The sequence below is a fragment of the Corythoichthys intestinalis genome, chromosome 20 (genome assembly GCF_030265065.1).
Source record: "Corythoichthys intestinalis isolate RoL2023-P3 chromosome 20, ASM3026506v1, whole genome shotgun sequence".
Taxonomy (NCBI): domain Eukaryota; kingdom Metazoa; phylum Chordata; class Actinopteri; order Syngnathiformes; family Syngnathidae; genus Corythoichthys; species Corythoichthys intestinalis.
In genome coordinates this window covers 26998728-27019855 of record NC_080414.1, presented here as the reverse complement: position 1 = coordinate 27019855, position 21128 = coordinate 26998728, and the positions used below count along the sequence as shown (strand labels likewise).

Below are 21128 nucleotides of genomic sequence, written 5' to 3'. Positions count from 1 at the left end.
TGCAATTCTATATAGTTTGGGAGAAAAAAACACTCACGGATTTTTATTTTATGTATTTTCCTTTTATGCTCTTTTGAAAGTGCAATCTTGATGCCAATGGATGTGTGGGTCAACATAAATGTTAATGCAAGCATACACACTTGTTTCTTTGTTTTACAACTCCTAAAATTATTCTGCAAAACATTAAATGTTTGTTATCCAATTACTTAATCAATCGAACTAATTCATCCATAGATAAATCATTCAGTTAAATAATCGATAGCTGCATACCCTAATTTTAACCCATAGCTAGTGACCAAAATTACTGTCCCAAATACACTGGCGACCTTTTTTAAACGTCACATGACCAAACCTATTTAACAGGTTTGATAGTTCTGTTTCAACAATGTGACAGGAAGAAGTTGTACTCTCAGTTGACTGAATATTCATTGAGAATTATGCACAGTACATCTGTGTTGTTAAGCTAAGATGCAACCTGCATGTCGTCTATATTTCTATGACCATATTCTATGTCCACCTTATATAAATTACATAATAGCACAGGGAAAATATAAGTTTCCATCTCCACCACTGATCAGTGTTGAGAACGCAAACAAACTAGGGAGCAGTGGGAGGGGCATCAGAGGCATGATGGCGCTGAAATAAACACACTCTATGTAAACCAAGTGAGATGACCAGACTAGAGCTGCAACAATTAGTCAATTAAGTCAAGTAATTTGATTAGAAAAAAGTTTCTAATTAAAATTTTCTGCTTCGAGGATGCGTTTAATTCGAGTGGCGTTTTAATGGTTTGGTTTGAAAGTGTTTGCATTCAGTTTGATTGATTTGGGTGGATACATTGCCATCTAGTGGCAACAGTGAATTTGACGTCACTCCTTTAACATGGCTGGATCCAGCTGCTCCCTGTTAAGACCAACATTAGGTAAGTTTTTGTTTGAGTTGTTTTTTTTATGCATTCGTAAGTTAGTTTATAGGCATACTTAGCAGTTTTTTTTTGGGGGGGGGGGGGGATATGTGTTTTGTTAAGAGCATTGTAAAAAAAAAAAAAAAAAAAAAAAAAAAAAAAATTAGCATTTTGTGGCATTTAAACTAGCGGACTTTTGCTATGCAAATTAGCCAATTGTTCTTTTGTTGTACTTAGATCCTCATTTACTTTATACTGTTTGAGGCTAAATTCTGGTATTTTATTTTTAAATGAAAGTGCAATTCTGTGTCGTTTGAAGAAACACTCGGAAACTTTAATTTGTATTGCATTTACTGCTCTTTTGAAAGTGCAATCTTCGCAAGCCTTTGTTTTACAGTGGGGAGAACAAGTATTTGATACACTGCCAATGGGTTTTCCCATTAGCCATGTTGACATGCTGACTTGTATTCATACCGATTCAAATCATTCCGAATGGAAATTTCACATCAGCTGTTTACATGTCACTTCATCTATTCCGATCCAGCGTTTACATGTGACTGCCTTTATTCCGAAAGGACGTTTGACAACTGCCGTCTGACATGCGCAGATTAATCAAAACAAAGCGTCACGTTGCAAAACATGGAGATCGATCGTCAGATCAGCTGCTATTTTAACTTTTCGAGTGGAAACAAAACTTCAGAATGATACGCCGTTCATTTAAAAAGTTGTGTGGGTGCGCTGTGCGTGTGCTTGGAAGCCATGTTGCAAGTGACGTTACTTACGTCACCGAGTGACGTCACCACGTCAGTACGGAGCATGCGCAGAAAGAACGCAACCAGACACCATTCCGCTTCCCTGTTTACATGATATAATTTTACTTCTAATTGGTTTGGGAAAAGGACTATTCCACCCCTGTGAATCGGAATGAAATTCCATTCGGTTTGGGCCTGTTCATTCCGAATGAGGTGTTTATATGGAACACATTTATTTGGTTTGAACAAATACTCCGATTGTAATTGGAATATTTGGCTCCATGTAAACGTGGCAATTGACTGTGTATCAAATACTTGTTCTCCCCACTGTAGATCTCGTAAAGTTGATTCTGCAACGTATTAAATGATCCTAATCCGATTACTCGATATTTTGATTACTAAAATAATCGATAGCTGTAGCCCTGGGCCAGATTAATTCTCGTCACACTCCTGGCTTGTGAGACGCATTCTAAATGTGACATTTTATTCGATGATACGTTTAATTCGGTCATGATTTGTCTCTTCACCTATTTAGAGGTTTGTAAAATTCACATCTATTTTTAACCGGGGTATTCAATTGCATTAAACTGTGCAAGTGCACTAACATGCCTGCTGAGTGTAAATTGGCAACCAGCCATGACAGCCCTCAGAGAAAAAAATAGTCTAGTCAGGTTCGTAGCAGCCATTATAGACTGTAAAGGCTATGTAACCTGTTTGTGTGCTTTTGCGTTGGGCTGATCCAGAAATGATCATCTTGCAGCAATTGGGGAGGAGGGAAAGCTTTAATCATGATGGCTATTCTATTTATAAACTGGCAAGGTACAATACAGGTGATGAAAATAGATGTTCAAACCATGACTTGCGATGACTTCAGTTTTTCAGTTGTTCCTTTTTATTCTTATCCAATGCAATTTAGGACCGAACAGTGACTGCGTGGTTGAGTCATGGCAGGCAGCTGGAATATATTCACGGCCAGACAGAACCACACCAAAGCTTGAGTCATGCACGGGAAGGGCCGAAAAAGATAAGAATTGCCCAGTGGAACATCTGTCTCTCCTCTTTCTCTTAGCTGTATAAAATGATACAAGAAAAGGTTTCATCTGAAAAAGATTTCAAAAATTTACCCAACTGTGCATGCAACAGGAAATGAAACAGATATCATTTCCTGTCATGAATGGGAACCTTTACTATACTATGCTACACTAGAGAGAACTTGGCTGTTTGCTGTTATGTGATCAGACTATGAACTACATTCATTCATTCATTCATTATGGTCCTATATGGAAAAACATGCACTCTTCGCTAGATCCTTTGACTCAGTATTTAGGAGCACAATGTGATTCCTCAACCAAAAAAAAGCCCCAAGTTCACCGCTGTACAAAACATTTCCTTCTAGCAGGTCCATGGTAAAGAAAGGCAGGGCTTAGAGGGGGCGGTGTTTGGGAGGTTTTCTACTTAATACAAGAATGCTCACTTGTCAGTGTGCCTGAAAGAGCATCCCTGCTTGGCCATTCATCAAACAGACAAAAGCAATTTCACAGGAAGGCCAAGCTTTCTCCTCTTGCTCCTTGTTGTCACTCCATCATCATTTTCTCTGTCTCTAGGGTTTTTTCACCAGCATACTCCCAAAGCAGCCATTAGCATGTAAATAGATGGCTCGGCAAAAATGAACATGAGGCAGTGAGAAACTCATAGAGGCTTACCTTAACATAGACAATGTAATGGCTGGCTTTGAACTAAAAACATTAATCTAAATTTACCAATGAATGACAGTAAAGTCCACAGATATCGCAGAGAGTCTAGGCTCGTTGACACTACTTTGTCATCCCTACGTTTAAACACCAAATGCCCAAGCTCCGCCCCTGATGTGAGCATATACAGTACTTAATTTGCATGTCAAACAGACATACGACAAGTATTTAGCGACAGGACCATGTAGAGTACAGTTTCCCTAACATGGTGGACTGTTGATGTTGTTTTCATCAAATGCTGTTTTTAAGATTTAACAACGCATTTAAAAAACTGTACATCTTCCAAAAAGTTCAACTTCTGTCCCAAACGTTTATTCTACTGCCATGTCCTGAATTAACTGTTCTTTACAATCCATCCTTCTTCAACCGCTTATCCAAAGTCAGGTCGCCGTGGCAGCAGTTTCAGCAGGCAGCCCCAAACTTCCCATTCCCAAGCCTGAGGCGCTCCCAAGCCAGTGTCGAGATATAATCCCTCCACCTGGTCCTAGGTTGCCCCGAGGTCTCCTCCCAGCTGGACGTGTCAGGAACCCTGGTGCCTTCCGCACCAGGGTAGATGTCCGAACCATCTCAACTGACTCCTTTTTACGCGAGGGATCAGCGACTTGACTCTGAGCCTCTCACGAATAGCACCGTTTCTCACTCTGTCTCAAAGGGAGACGCCAGTTATCCGCCTGAGAAAACCCATTTCGGCCGCTTGTACCCGCGATTCTCTTTTTTCGGTCATGACCCATCGCTCATGACCATAGTTGAGGGTAGGAACGAAGACTGAACGGGAGATGGAGAGCTTTGCCTCTCGGCTCAGCTCCCTCTCCGTTGCAAGAGTGCGATAATGTGACTGCAATACCGCTCCTGCAGTCCCGATTCTCTGTCCAATCTCACACTCCATTGTTCCTTCACTCATGAACAAGACCCAGAGATACTTGAACTCCTTCACTTGAGACAGGACCTCATACCCTACCCGGAGAAGGAAATCCACCGGTTTCCTGCAGAGAACCATGGCCTCCGTTTTGGAGGTGCCGATCCTCATCCTCAGCGCTTCACACTCAGCTGCAAACCGGTCCAGTGAGTGCTGCAGGTTACAGGCTGATGATGCAAATAGGACCATATCATCTGCAAAAAGCAGTGATGCAATCCTCAGCCCAACAAACTGTAAACCCTCTCCGCCACGACTACACCTCGGTATCCTGTCCATGAAAATCATGAACAGAATTGGTGACAAAGCGCAACCCTGGCGAAGGACAACATCCACTTGGAACAAGTCTGACTTACCGCCGAGGACATGGACACAACTCTCACTTTGGGTGTACAAGGATTGGATGGGCCTAAGGAGTGGGTTCCTCATCCCGTACTCCCACAGTACCTCCCACTGTATATCCCGGGAGACCTGGTCATATGCCTTTTCCAGGTCCACAAAGCACATGTAGACTGGATGAGCATACTCCCAATTCCAGCGAGAGTAAAGAACTAGTCCGTTGTTCCATGGCCAGGACGGAACCCATATTGTTCCTCCTCAATCCGAGGTTCGACAATCACGTTCTTGACAATCTTACGAGTTATTTTGTTTGGTCAGCTACTCTTTTGAGAGTTCATCATAGGTTGGTTCAGATGTGGGATGACTTTATGAAATATTAAGTATTGGGCAGAGATCTGCAACATTAGAGTGTGAGATGTTTAAAAATCACTAGAAACAAGGAAGGGGGCAAATACCGTACTTATCACTCAATTAAACGGAATTTCAGTGATGCCATTAACAGATGATGATAATGTGAGTCATGTGTGTATCATTTACAAAGGTTAGGGGAAGTGCTCTTTGTCAATTCTGCCTCTTAACGTGGAACCACATTAACTATGAGTAAGCAGATGGATACATTGAATCACTCGTCATCATGCTTGAGTTTTGTGTCAGCTTGAGTGAGGAATTTTCCTATCCAGAACATATAACTTAAACTGCGTATTACTGCATGATTTATATTGTTACACAATAAAGTACATTTTGCAACAATACAGGGATTTTACACTAACGTCACAAAGCTGTTTTGACTCTTGTGGAAAAGTCGCAAACTTCCATGCATGTTGTTCACTATTGCACACGGTATTGAGAAGCCTCACTAGTTCCTGTTTTAGTCTGCAATATCTATACGAGAGAAACAGCAGCTCAAAGTTTTACTTATTTTTTTTTCATTTCAGAACTCAAGACTTCCACTTAAATCTGGCTTACATTATACAACTTTACCACTTTTTTGGTCCGTTTCAGATTCCTTGACTAATAATAGTTGTTTTGTTTGTAGCAAAAAACAAAAAATTGACCAAGTTGTCCAGTTTTCTCTGGTTCCTACAAATGGCATGTTTCAGCTCCTTCCACAGATATTCAATAGGATTTAGATCAGGGTTGATAGAAGGCCAATTCCAATATTTTTTTTAACCAGTCCTGTTCAGTTGTTTGACACAAGGATGGGAATCGGAGTGTCCTATTGATCTGAACTGTTTTAATGTGATTATTCATTGTGTTTCGTTTATTTGGATAATGCAGCGAGCAGGAATGGGGTTATGGGGGTACGGAAAGGAAAATAGAAGAGGAGAGAGACAGAAGAGAAGAACAAACAACTACAAGAAACGCCTACAGTAGCTATGATTATAGTGGTGCTATCATTAGCTAATTGTATTTCTGGTGGACACTAGGGATGCAACGATATAGTTAAGTCACGGTTCGGTACGATTTTCGATACGAGGGACACGATTTTTGATTCAATTCAATACCTTTAATGCTCTGACATCCTATTTGTGGTCCGAGTCCATCTGTGTTACGTATTGAATTGATAATATTTGCAGGATTATCTATAGTCACTGGTATGGATTGATTTGGCCTGCTTAACTTCCATTCAGTCATGGCGGTTTTTAATTCAGCGATGTACTTTAGAGACTACACGTCCCGTGATCACTCTGGGCTCACGCAGCCAATGGCATGGGACTAACGTAGCACATCTAGGTTGCTATTGGAGGATATCTAATGTGTGCACGCGAGTGTTGTCGGGCATTAAAAAAAGTTAACAAACGCCACAGAAGTCGCGTCTGCTCATTACTGCATAACATCAGCATTTGAAAATCGACTTTCATAAACAGGACGAGTTTGAAGTACAGCGCTCTTAATGTGCCACTCATTGTTCATCATGTAACCGTGAGTTAGCTCTCTGTGACCCACGGTCTTAACCTGTCTGTTGTCAAATCGAGGTTTTTCATTGCAGCCAAGTCGGCAACAATAAACTTTGTTGTACATATCCTTAAAGACATTCTTTGTTTAATATGTACGAGTGGGGATAGCATAGCATTCATTTTGATGTAATGTTTTTGCGTATTGAAACGAAGAGGGCGTATCGAACGGTTCAATATAATACCGAGCATTGTTGCATCCTTAGTGGACACCATGTGGTGACCAAGGAGAAAGGCGGGGGGTGTCAAAAAGAGATGTGTTTAGTCAGGGTTGAGTGTTAGCAATGTGAGGTGTAGAACCCAGTATTATGTGAATCACTTGTAAGTGTGGACATGTTGACATCCTATTCTATGCTGCCTGATCGCTAATCATGGCACTGATACTTTCTGTACTTGAGTGTGTCTAATTGCACCCAGTCATACGTGAATCCCACCAGACATGTGATAGTCCTGCAGACAAGTGGAAATGCTGCGCGATGTACTATTAGCCAACAATTATTTGCTCCTACTAGTGGTGTCAACAATAATCGATGCGGCGATGCATCCCGATGCAGGGCATGGACGATTCGATTCGATGCGGGCAACAAGCCGAATCGATTCAGCGCATTTTAAAATATATAAGTACGTTCAAAAATCTTTCCTGCGCAATTCCGGTGATGCAATGGATTTGGTTTCCCCATTTGTATTATTATTGTCATGTTTCATTTTTTACACACTGCATAACTCTGGTCAAGTTTCCCACCAACCTCGTAGAAACCAAAATGTCTCCAGATGTCAGCTTTCAATGTCTTAGGTGCATCAATAATCTTTCTTGCTCCCTCTTTCTCCGCTTCAGTCATTATTATGTTATGTCCTATCTCTTAGAGGTTAGATCTTGTGCCCGAACCCGAACGGGTCGGGCCCAAAATGTTAAGCATTCACGTTCGGGTCCGGCTGCCCTGCGCCGGACTAATAAATTATATAAAAAAAAAATGGGATAAAACCGAGAGCAGGCTCTCTGTATTGTGCATTTGCTTGTGCACTCACATGAAGCAGTGGCGCCGCCCGCTTTTTCTTCTTCTCCTCCGCTGTGGCGCTTGCGATTCGTTACGAAAGACACTTTTATTTATGCACACAAAGGCAACACAAATGTAATCCTTTTGAATCTTCTCCTCTGTGTGTCTGCAAACTCGGATGTTTTTTAAAAAAATTTTTATTAAACTTTCCCAGCGTTATTTCGTTGTGTAAATGATTTTATAATGATCACAAAAATATGTAGACTATTTAAACATTAAGAAACATGCGTTTTTTCTGCCATCTCGATGAAATGAAAATAAATTGCTGCTGCTGCGTTTTTTTTTTCCGCGTCACTCCAAGCAGGGTCGGGCTTCAACACCAGCGGGCCGTGTCGGGTCGGGCTGGATTTTTTAGGCCCATCTAACCTCTACTATCTCTCTGCTCTCTCAATTGCAAAAATCTGATATTTCCTCATGTTGAAACAGATTGTTATGGCTGCTAAAATGCTGCTGCACTTCATTTCAATTAATAATTTTTTTATTGTTATGTGGTAGTTACTGATTGCATTTCTAAGTTGATTGCACATATATAGTGGGCTAGGCCTACATTTGACTTTTGTTCTACATTGCAATTTAGTTGGATGTTTTGTTTGCAACTGAACTGATCCCTGGATTGATATTGCGATAAAGATGCTGCTGCACTACAATATTTTCTTTGCCGCTTTCTTTAATATTTACTTGAATATTTTTATCGATGGGTTGTTGTGACTAAAATACAGTGACTGTTATTACTGATTTTGCACAGGAGTTCAGATGTTGCACTGTGTGAAAGGCTGCTACTGTGTGAAAAAAAAAAGAGAAAGCCCTGGTCTCATTCAAAGCACCAATTAAATGCTGTGATCTGTTTGTTTGTTTTTTTTTTTTAAAATATATATATAAAAGTATTTTCATTTGACTTCAACCAGGAGTGACACAAGAGCCAATAAGAAGTTGTTTAATGTCTGACCGCTTGTGTTGCTTCATGATTCACGAAAAATACGCTTTGCTTTAGAATTTTAATGCATCCCAGGCTTTAAGGCATCGCGATGCATTGCCGAATCGAACCGAATCGAATCATGACCCTCTGAATCGAATCGCATCGAATTGAATCGAATCGTGGCCCTCCGAATCGTAATCCAATCGAATCGTGAGGGCAGTACCGATGCACACCTCTAGCTTCTACTCATATTTTGTATGTGTGTGTTTCTAGCCCTGGTTTGGGTCATTATCTTGTTGCAAGACCCATAACCTGTGACTAAGACCAAGCTTTCCGACCTTGAATGGCACATTCCTTTCTAGAATACAGAGATAGTCTTTAGATCTTATTGTAGCCTGTACAGATTAATAACACCAAGCACCAAGTGCACCAAAGCGTCCCCAGAATTTAACTGAGTTTCCTCCATATTTCACATTCAGTACATACATTTCGGTGACCAGTGCGGATATAGCAGACGGGTACCAATACTTTTGAGAACATGTGTATCTAGTCATGAGTTTTAACATGCTTAAGAAGTCCTGTTTACACGGACAGAATAGGAAGGGAAATTTATTCTAAAGTCAATCTTTTTAGAGGGCAAGAATTGTGTCTTTCTCGGCTTTGGAAGACAGCCAGAAAGCTTGAATGACATCAGACGCCCCAGGAATGTCATAGTAGTAAGGAGGGAAGTGAAAGAAATCCCAATGGAAAGAGAGATGTTGTTCAACAAGATCGACCTGTTTGTCGAGACGACAAGCCCAACCTGGTAAAACCTGAATGACGTGTAGAACACGTTGGTGTTCTGGTGACTGTTATGACTCCTGCTGCTTGTGACTGGTCAAATTCTGGCTTTATACCTACAATTTCTATTATTAGCGTATCAGTACTGTAAACTTAATAGTACTGTGGTACTGTATATCTTTTTATAGCCATAAGGAGCTCAACTAACAAGCGAACTACTAGTGAAAGTCTCTACAAAGTTCAAATTCCTATGTCACAGGAATCAAATCACACACTTGCATCAGCCACATGGTGATCACAATCACACACGCAACAGGAAGCGAATCTTGTTTCTTACAATAGCGTCACTGCCGGCGTCTTTCGTGGGCGTTGTGAGTATATTGGTATCTTATGGGAGGAAATGTCATGTAATTGGAAAAGACCCCATTTTAAACAATCCTATTCCTTTTTTGGCAACACCTAGAGTGAGGTCATTATTTTCACAGAAAACAAGTTGATGTTCACAAGGGGATGTTTTGTATGTGGGAGAACCCATGTCAATATATTGAGGTTGAACAAGAATAGGAACAACAGTGGCCTCTCATTTTATAGATGTTCTTTAGAATTGGAACAAAATAGGAGTTGCTCAAACTGCATTAAGGGAAACGAGCAAATTGTGGGTTCATTATGTGTTCTCATAAGGGGACTTTAATGTATTGCATGTTGTACTTTAAAAATTAGGGATGTCCCGATCGCATTTTTTTGCAACTGATTTTGAGAATCTGCCGATACCAAGTCCTAATCCAACACCGAAAAAGTTCCAAACATGTTCCTGTCCCACACTGCCGCCTTCATAATATGAATCATTTTTAAACAAGAATAACAAAGAAAAATGCTTGTCTTTATTAGATGCTTCATTGAGTGAGTCCACTGAAATTCACTCTGGCTGCTGAGAAGAGTTTCTTTCTTACACAATGAGTAACCACAGCACACTTATGCAAGTTTAACTATGATTGACACATTTGTGCCTTTGATCGTAGAGCTACCAAGCTTCTCTGTCAGGATCAAAGCTACAAACCTATCAATCATCGTTAACTTTAAGTACCAAACGCAAGCTGGACAGTTTGGCCACACTGCTTAGCAGGAGGGAGGGTGAGAGGCTGTGGTGCTGTACCAGCATGAAGTAGAAAAACATAAATATTTCTTTTAGTTAAAAACACGATCCTTTTGAACCCGATACTGATCCTCTCAAAAATGTCGTGATCGACCCAATTTCCGATCACGTGATCGGATCGGGACATCCCTATTAAAAATAAGCAATAAAAAAAATTTAAAGAATTTTACTTCATCTCAATACTTAAGTCTATACATGGTTAGAAAAGGCTTATGTATTGAGGTGAAATTCTCTCTGCAAAATTTGCACTCATACTAGGTAAACTGATTAATGCTAAATAAGGTAGGATTGGCAAACATTAACAATTTGTTCTCCGTAAAAATGTACATATGATTGAATATAATGTTATAGACTTGTCTGGAGGTGGGGGCAGAAGCTAGAAGGAGAGGTGGCTGGGAAGGAATACTAAAAGCATGAGGAAATGAGCAAGGAGGAAGGGGAGGCAAAGAATGGCCATCGACATGCAGCTATAGGCATGTTGTTGTTTGACTCAAGTTCACTGGGACATGGCTGGTAATCTGGCTCATGATCAGCAAGCTTGTGCAACAGCGAGATCAACAACTTTACTTAAAAACCCCCATAAAGACACTCAATAAATCACATTTTATGTAGTGTTGGCATGAGCAGATGTTTGTCTAGGCAGCCTGTGATTTAATGCACTGTGGATATTGACATAAGAAAGGCAATGGGATACGGCCCACTGTACGCTTGCCATTCCCTTGTGTTGGCACTCCACAGTGTTTAACAAAAGTAAACAAGGCCATTAATGTGGGAATGTGCAAAATGCCAAAGACGTTTTTTTCCCCCCTTACAAACTTGCAACACTCTCGCGCTCCCGCTGATCTAAATTGAATTGTCTAATTACCATCTGACATGACTTGTAGTTGATATCAAAATCACATGCTTGACTGCATGTGTGTCTGTCCAAATCCAGTCATCTGATTTAAAAGAGCTGGGTAATTTTCACATTGGGTGCAGTCACAAGATCTATTTCATGAGTGCCCTTCACATGACTAGCTGCTCTTTCTGCCATCCCACACACAGCAGCAGCAGCAGCAGCAGCAGACTTTTTAATACGTACACTGTATGTAATGCTACCTATAAAATGTGACACAAACATACAGTATCAACATAATTGCGAAATTAATATTATTTTAATGGAGTTCCAAAGCTCCGATGACATGGTTACATCTTTAGTATCTTGCTGCGATTGTCACCAAATATTGTCAGTTAGTACGAGGGGTGTGACAAAATATCGAAATGGTGATATATCGTGATACTTTGTATGCCAAAAGGTTATCAATATGCTCATGCCAAGAATCGAGATATGGCGGAAAACACTCAGGTTACTTGAAGTTCCACTCTGAGACCCCCGATTTGGCCAACTTTCTCAATTGCCCGATATGCATGTGGGATAAATCATTGGAAAGCTTAAAATCTCAATTTTTGGGGGGAAGAAACATTTTGAACAGGAGGGAATTTAAAAAAAAAAAAAAAAAAAAAGTTTTTTAAAGAGCAAAACCTTATCTGGAGGTGAGAGCACGCGAGAGCAGAATTACAGACGCCATGACTTTAATGAGATATTATCGCGTACTTACCTTGTTTCGATCCAAAAACTCCATGTAGCATGTATCACCGAGTGTCAAGACACAGCTGTGAATGGCCACAGCTGGATTCTTTGGGGAATTTATGGGTGAAACGTGGTAATATAACAAGGGTCGCGATGCAGAAATCGCAGACATCAAGGAGTGGTCGAGATGTTCTTCTTCATATATTTACCCTTATGAACTTTTTTAAAAATTTTTCTTTGGATCGATTATTTATCATCTAACATATCGGAGAAAATGTGACAGTAACAAAAAAAAATACAACTAAGCGTAGTTATGAGGTAGATATCTGTGACTTTTTTACAGATGCCATTTTTTCATTGTGACATAATTTGTTTAAAAGTTTAAAATATGCGAGTGAATAATTTTTTAGTCGTTTTTTTTTTTTTAAACAAAATATGAGACATCAATTAATGATTCTAAGCTAAAAACGACAGACATTTTGAATAATAAATATAATTAATTTAGGGCTGTCAAAATTATCGCGTTAACGGGCGTTAATTAATTTTTTAAAAAATTAATCACGCTAAAATATTTGACGCAATTAACGCACATGCCCCGCTCAAACAGATTAAAATGACAGCAGTGTCATGTCCACTTGTTACTTGTGTTTTTTGTCTCTCTCTGCTGGCGCTTTGGTGCGACTGATTTTATGGGTTGACATCAACAATGGCGAGCTACGAGTTTATTTTTTGATTGAAAATTTTACAAATTTTATTGAAATGAAAACATTAAGAGGGGTTTTAATAAGGGCTGTCAAAATTATCGCATTAATGGGCAGTAAATAATGTTTTAAATTAATCACGTTAAAATATTTGACACAACGCACATGCGCCGCTCAGATTAAAATGACAGCAGTGTAATGTCCGCTTGTTACTTGTCTTTTGTTGTTTGGCGCCCTCTGCTGATGATGGTTTTATAGGTTTGGGGAGTGAGCATGGTCTAATGACAGCAACAATGGCAAGCTACTAGTTTATTTTTTTATTGAAAATTTTACAAATTTTAATAAAAAGAAAACATTAAGAGGGGTTTTAATATAAAATTTCTATAACTTGTACTAACATTTATCTTCTAAGAACTACACGTTTTTCTATCCATGGATCGCTTTAAGAGAATGTTAATAATGTTAATGCCATCTTGTTGATTTATTGTCATATTAAACAAATACAGTACTTATGTACCGTATGTTGAATGTGTATGTCTTGTGTCTTATCTTTTCATTCCAACAATAATTTACAGAAAAATATGGCATATCTTATAGATGGTTTGAATTTCGATTAATTAGGTTTAATTAATTTTCAAGCTGTAATTAACTCGATTAAAAATTTTAATCGTTTGACAGCGCTATAAATATACGTAATAATAAACATTCATACTAGGGCTGTCAAATGATTAAAATTTTTAATTACAAGTCTTTCTATCCGTGGATCCCTTTCACAGAAAGAATGTTATTGTTAATGCCGTCTTGTGGATTTATTGTTATAATAAACAAATACAGTACTTATGTACAGTATGTTGAATGGATATATCCGTCTTGTCTTATCTTTCCATTCCAACAATAATTTACAGAAAAATATGGCATATTTTAGAGATGGTTTGAATTGCGATTAATTGCGATTAATTACAATTAATTAATTTTTAGGCTGTAATTAACTCGATTAAAAATTTTAATCGTTTGACAGCCCTAGTTTTAATATATAATTTCTATAACTTGTACTAACATTTATCTTTTAAGAACTACAAGTCTTTCTATCCATGGATCGCTTCAACAGAATGTTAATGTCAATGCCAACTTGTTGATTTATTGTTATAATAAACAAATACAGTACTTATGTACAGTATGTTGAATGTATATATCCGTCTTGTGTCTTATCTTTCCATTCTAACAATAATTTACAGAAAAATATGGCATATTTTATAGATGGGTTGAATTGCGATTAATTACGATTAATTAATTTTTAAGCTGTGATTAACTCGATTCAAATTTTTAATCTTTTAACAGCCCTAAATTAATTACCTTAGTTTTATGGCTGGGTTGAAACAAAAGCGGTTGCGCGACATCTGTAAACGGGGGTTTACAGGGTAAAACGGACAGATTAAAAATAGTTCGGGGGCTTAATGCGCCATGAATCTGCTACAGAAGCATATAGACATATTGTTCTATCAAACACAACAGTTTTTTTCGCTTAGAATACAGTGGTTTCTTTTAAAGAGGAGTGTAAGGGCAGAAACGGCTTTTTCAGTCTTGTCTGCGTTTTCTGAAATATCGTTTTAAAAAGGTGTCAGTGTTTAAAAAAAAAAACAAAGGAAACAAAAAGTTGCTACCAGAATATTCCACCATAATAGTGATTGCCATTGATGGCACTCGACGCCCAATCCATTTAGACTAAGGAGGGGCCGGAGAGGGGTGAAACCAAAGCATTCACAGTCACTCTTTCCGATTTTCAGATCATTTACACGTCACTTTCCGTTCATTTTAGGGCATTTACAGGTCACTCCCTTTTAGGTTTGTGTCACTGCTATTCATTCTTGGGTCGCCTCTTGTTTTGTAACCCAAAATCAACAAGAAGTGATCCATAAAATGCCCCTAAATAAACAGGAAGTCTCTCATAAAATGCCCCCAAATCAACAGAAAGTTCCTGAAAATCAAGAGGGAATGAACTAAAATAGGGGTGTGACCAAATATCGAAATGGTGATAATATCGTGATACTTTGTATCCCGAAAGGTTATCGACATGCTCCTGCCAAGAATCGAGTTATCGTTTTAAAAAGGTGTTAATGTCTAAAAAAAAATAATAAAAAGGAACCAACAAGTTGCTACCAAAATCTTCCACCATAATAGTGTCTCAGTTAACACTAAGGCTGCATTGACGGTGCACAACGCCCAATTCATTTAAACTGGGAATATTTGTTCATTCGAAACCAGAGCAGTCACAGTCATTCTGTATGATTTTCAGGGCATTTACAGGTCACTTGCAGTTCATTTTAGGGTTAGGGTTATTTACAGGTCATTTCCTATTGAGTTTGAGTCACTGTTGATTCATTTGGGTGATTCCCAGGTAACTTCCTGTTCTGTAACTCAAAATAAATAGGAAGTGACCCATAAAATACCCCAAAATCAACAGGAAGTAACTGAAAATCAACAAGTAAATGACCTTAAATGGCCCAAAATTACCTCATTGCCTGGGATTGGCTGCCACTGACGGCTATAGACGTTCAATCCGTCTGAACATTCGTTCATTCGCTGCCATCCCTCCCACTTCAAACGGATTGGACGTCTACTAGTGATAAACTCATTCCAATTCACAGCAGAAGCTTGTTTTTTCTGTTCATTAGTTGTTTGTAGAATATTCTACAATGATTTCCTGACCAATGTATCGATAATTGTTGTATCGCCTTATCGTCAGATCATCGTTATCGTAAGCTTTATATCATATCGTATCGTGAGGTACCAAGAGGTTCCCACTCCTAAACTAAAATGCCCCAAAATTACCTTGTTACCTGGCCTTGGCTGCCGTTGACAGCCATAGACGTTCAATCCGTTTGAAGTAGGAGGGATGGCAGCGTTCGCTGCCACTCTCCCAGTTCAAATGGATTAGACGTCTACTAGTGATAAACTCATTCCAATTCACAGCAGAAGCTTGTTGTTCCATTTCTTAGTGTTTTGTAGAATATTTTCAGATGGTTTCCTAACCAATATAACGATAATCGTTGTCTCGCCATATCTTGAGATCATCGTTATCGTACGTTTTGTATCGCAAATTGTATCGTATCGTGAGGTACCAAGAAAATCGGGTTTTGGTACGTTTTTTTTTTCTTAAAAATAAATGAATAAAACATATTGAAAAAAAAAGCGTATTTGACTTTGGGGATTAACTATAGATTTCGGATTTATTTATTTATTTTTCGTTAATAACACTACCTGACACCTTGCTTGCTACCAGTTGTGTTGAATAAGGTGCTATTGGAAAGGAAAAGTAAACTGTTGAAAGAGGAGGCGTTAACGTGGCACAAAAACAAATGTGCATTTTTATCTTTGCAAAAATTTCTAAAATTCAATTTGAGGTCGAAGGTGAAGATGATTGTCCTTTGGTGTCTTCAAATGGGTAAGATATGCTTGCCTTGTAGCCATATTATTGTTTGTTCTCGTTGGATATTCGTGTGCAATTGATTTTAAAGTTGTGAAAAGGGGGCGTTAAACCAAGGCTTTTTGGCCCTTTTAATGATCAAATGTGTTCATATGTCATTGCACTGTCTAGCTGCATTGATTTGCATTATAATACATGGGCGCTTTTATTTCCAATACAAAAACTCCAACACACACTGTAGTTAAAATAGAACGCTGTCTTCGTAGTAGCCTAGTTGTAATATGTAAACTGTCCAGCATGCGTGTCCTGCCACTGTGCACACTTTGTATGGGGAAAACACATGTGCATGACAAATTTGGACTGAAACGGATGCTGTGAGTGACTTCCAGCGCACCGGCTAGTTAGTCTACTTTAGTAGGCAGAATTTTCAAAGTTGAGTGGACTATTTAACAACCAGCAAAGGCTCTGTTGATGAAATATCAACTAGTTTGCGTCCAGATAAATATACTGGCAATCAGGGCTGTCCACAGACTTGCAGGGGCCTGGGGACAAGAGACCATGATAGGGCCCCCCCACCACACCCCTGCCACCGGCTTGTCAAGACAACATACGCAGTACTTTTAACGCTTTGCAAGCAATGACAGTATAAATTTTCAAATTATTTAATTTGAGATGGACAGTTGAATTTACCAGACCGTAATGTGATGTGACACAATATAAACAATTTCCATCGATTGTCCCATGTAGGCTACAATACAATACAACTGAGAGTGCTATGCCTGCCTGCTAAGCAACAAAACAGTATGACTAAACAACCTGTGCCTGCCACCTCCACATCCCAGAGGGTATCAAGTCCTCAAACAATGATGCGCCTAATTTTTTTGACAGCAGTCATTTATAACATCAGTGAAATCCAGTTTTTCAGCAAGCTCACGCTTAATGGAGAGCATGGCTAGGTTGTTAAGCCTGCCTTGTGATATGGTGGAGCGTAGGTAGTTTTTTTATTATTGTCATTTTGCTGAAGGGTCGCTCTCCTCCAGCTACAGTCACTGGTAATAAGGCGTTATATTGCTGGCTCTATTCTGGGCGAGCAAAAATGGATTTTGAGCACGTCTCCTGCTCTCGCAAAATTTTTCGACTCCGGCACGCGTCAGTTTTTTTCTCTGCGTGCTCAGTTAAGCACACGCTAATAATGTGTCACGAAGCCAACCAATCAGAGAGCTAGCGGAGGGCAAACAGCCAACCAGTGAACTTCCGGAAATTGAGCGAGAGCAGGAGGGGTGTTTTCTGTGCTCAAGATCCATTATTGCTCGCTCAGAATAGAGGCAGCATATGTGTAACAGTGTGCTTCGTATTAGCGTTTGCTATAATACACAGCGGGTTGTAAACTCAAGATAAATACAGCCGACAGACCCGAGTCTGTTCAGCCTCGCGCACCCGCTCCCCAAAGACCAACATACTGTATATGCCGGATCTCCCATCACCTTCTCTCTCCTCGGATCAACGCGAGCAGCATGTCTTGTCATACCGCAGCTCAATGGGCTACTACGTACGTAGTGTAGCCTTTAGCATGCCAAAGCGGGGTTAAACCAAGGGCGTAGGTTTGGTCTCAACATTGGTAGGGACGATATGGCCTAACCTGCATGAACACCTTTTGCTGGGGACGGGACATTCATAATGATCAATGCAAAATAAATCTATATTGACTTATACTAAATTTTATGTGTATTGGTTCAACTTACATCGTTCAATTCAAACAATTGTTTTCAAAAACTACTAAAGAAACATTTTGAAAACTTCCAGGAAAAATGTCCGGATTTTATGAGCAAATTTAAATTGCATTATTTGAACATCAATTAAATTATATTAACATACAAAATAAATACAAGCTCATTATCATCTCTTAACTATCCAGGAATTTAGAAAAAGAAACATTTGTCTTCAGACCACTCAACATTGTCTAAATAAAGAAATATAACTGAAAAAACTCTTTTGTCTGGGAATGACAAAAATTTTTTTAAATGGAGCTGTCCTTTACGTAAAACACTACAGCTTTTGTCAACGAGCACAGCCAAACGCAACAACAGCAACAACAAAAAAAGAAAGCTCCAGAGGGCTGTATTAAGACCACATCAATAAAATAAAAAATATATTGGGGCGAAGGGGTTAAACCTCGTTTCACTACATTTCTCACAGTTAATTTAACATTCACAGTACAAAACACATACAGAAGGACACTTCTCTAAGCAGCTTCCTACTCGAGTTTCGCAGGTTAGCAAGTTCACACAGTTTAATGTTATGCTAACTCTGATGCAGGTCGGACTTTCAGTAGCAAAATTAGTGGTGTGTTCCCCACTTCCACAACAGTGATGTATTTTTACATTTTTTACAGTGGCTTCTGCTGGATGAAAAAAAAACATCTTAAATCCGTAATGCCTCTGAAATCTAATGCGTGTGTGTTGGGGGGGAGAGTGGGGTCCAATCATCAACCAATCAAATGTGCGTTTAGGAGTAAAAAAAAAAAAAAAATGGACCGGCACATTCAGCTAGTGAATAGAGGTACATGTAAGTCTGAGCAATAATGTAAATAATTCATTTAATAATTGTGGGGTCAATTACAACAACTAAAACATATACGAAGACAATGTAAATGACCTATATAACTGAAGTCATTATATAACGAAATAAGGTTGCTTAAAAGTTGGTAGGGACAATCTGAGCATCCCGAAAAGTTGGTAGTGTTTTGTCCCTACCGTCCCTATGCAAACCTATGCCCTTGGGTCAAACCATTCTCTGCTAAGACAGAGAGGGTGGGGGGAGGGGCGTTGTAAAAAAAGGAAAAAATATATATTTGAAATATTAAATATTTGAAAGTTTTTAGGTATATATCGAGTTTTATATCGATATTTCATCAGGCAATGATTTAGGTAATAAAGAAATATGTGAATGTAAAGTAAAATAAATTAAGGGTCATTCAGGGGCCCCTATGGTCCTGAGGCCCGGGACATCATACCCCCCCCACCACCACCACCACCACCACCAAGCCAAGGATGAATTAACACGTCAATTACGCTCTGCTGTGAATTTCAAGCTTGGAAACAATTTCACTAGTTTATGACATCCAGCAGATGGCAGCAATGCACACTTTTATATAAATAACTCCGGTTTGTTTTTGGTCCAGATGAGAGGTTTGTGTAAGAAAATGCTGTATTGAGTCCAAACTTTGGACTGATTTTTTTTTTCTAAATTTGATGAAAGAGTCCATGCTTTCATTTTGCAATTTCAGTTTTGATGCAATTCATAAATTGGAATTGGCTACACTTACACAATGAAATGTGAGTACAGATTTTTAAGCGAACAGGGCAAGTTCTAAAAGAGTCTGTGTCTCCACACATAAATCAAGCTTTATCCTCAGCCGCACCTTTCTAGTCATGCACACTGACTGAAGCTGCAGGGCGGTTGGATCAGTCGACCCCCCTGGAGCAGCAGTAGTAGCATCCTCCCCGCCCCTCACAGCCACTCACCCAAGGTTTTGACGGCGATCTGCCGCGTCAGAGGCGGCGGCAGGTTGATGCAAACCAAATCCACGTCCTGGTGCAGCAGCACGTCGTCGATCCGGTTGGTGTAAAATGGGACGTCCATCTCCTTGGCGAGCTCCTCCGCCTCTTCCTGCGTGCGACCCCAAAGCGCTTTGACGGCGAATCCCTCATTCTTCAACAGAGGGATGATCACCCTGGCGGTCAGGCTGGTTCCAAAAACGCCTACCCCTGGAAGCATGATTTTAGTATGTCCGGTGGTACGTTCGGGGCGTCGGTTTTAAAGAGGCTTTGCGTCAGGTTGGCCATCCACCTGCCGATAAGCACCCGCCGACGTGCTGCATTGCCTCACCGGCTACGAGCTCGGGATATGAATCACCATAAATATATCGGTCTGTAAATAAACCAGGAGCTAAGAACAGAAGTCCGCTCGCTCGTCATGGGTGTCAAAAAGCAAAATAGAAACACACCATTGCGGGGTTAGGTGCGTCCGTCCGGCGGACTGCACCATGCAGCGGCTAACCTTGTCACCTCCTTCCAATTCCAATTGACAGGAAATCTACACGACGGGTAGAAATAATGAAAAAGCCGTCAAATGAGTTCTAAACGGAAAAATAATGACGCCTCTTGTCCTTAAAAGGATCCTGCAGAGGCGGTGCGAGGTAGCAGGCAGCGATGGTGCGGCTTTAAACAGCTAGTCAAGCAAGCTCTGCTTACCGGATGGTGCCAACCTTTCAAAATAAAGTCACACATAATTAGAACCATTATTATAACCATGAAATTTCCATGCTTAAAATACAAAAAATAATTCACACATAAACATGTTTTAAACTATATCCATTTTTTCTTCTCTTATTGTATACATTTTTGTTGACAGCTATGAATTCTTGCACATAAAATCTAACATTAAAAAAAAAATGTAACAAAGTTAAATTGAGTTTCATTTGTAAGCTAAAGAAGCGTTTAAATCTATTTTAAAGCGGAAATGTGAACTAAGGTTGGCCAAACATGTTTTTGAATAATATCAATGGCTAAACAATTATAAGAATATTTTCATTATTTTTTTTAACGCAACCCTTCCAGATTCTTTGTTTAACCCATAGCAACGCCCTTGACAACGAAAATGCTTTTCTTCGGCAGTCTTCGGAAATCTTCGGAAATTACGTCACACCGGGAAGTGCGAGGGAAGTCCACCATAGAACAGTATTGTTTGTTGCATTGCTTCTCGGTAAGATGCCACGGCGGTGTGTGGCGATGTTTTGTTCTCACTCAAACGAAAAGTTGAGAGTGGCCAAAGGATAGCAGGGCACGGAAATGGACATCTTTCGTTCACTCGAAGCGAATGAATTTCACGCCATCATCGAGTAATGTTCTCTGTT

General features: G+C 39.6%; 1 protein-coding gene across 1 annotated transcript in view; it reads right to left on the bottom strand.

The window, feature by feature from the left end:
- The window catches only part of gfod1 (glucose-fructose oxidoreductase domain containing 1), a 57215-nt gene extending 36774 nt beyond the window's left edge, over positions 1-20441 (bottom strand). Inside the window, exon 1 of the mRNA XM_057824142.1 lies at positions 19738-20441. Within this exon, the coding sequence (XP_057680125.1) occupies positions 19738-19990 (253 nt within the window). The 5' untranslated portion in view covers positions 19991-20441. The remainder of the gene's footprint in view (positions 1-19737) is intronic.
- Positions 20442-21128: the final 687 nt, after the last annotated feature.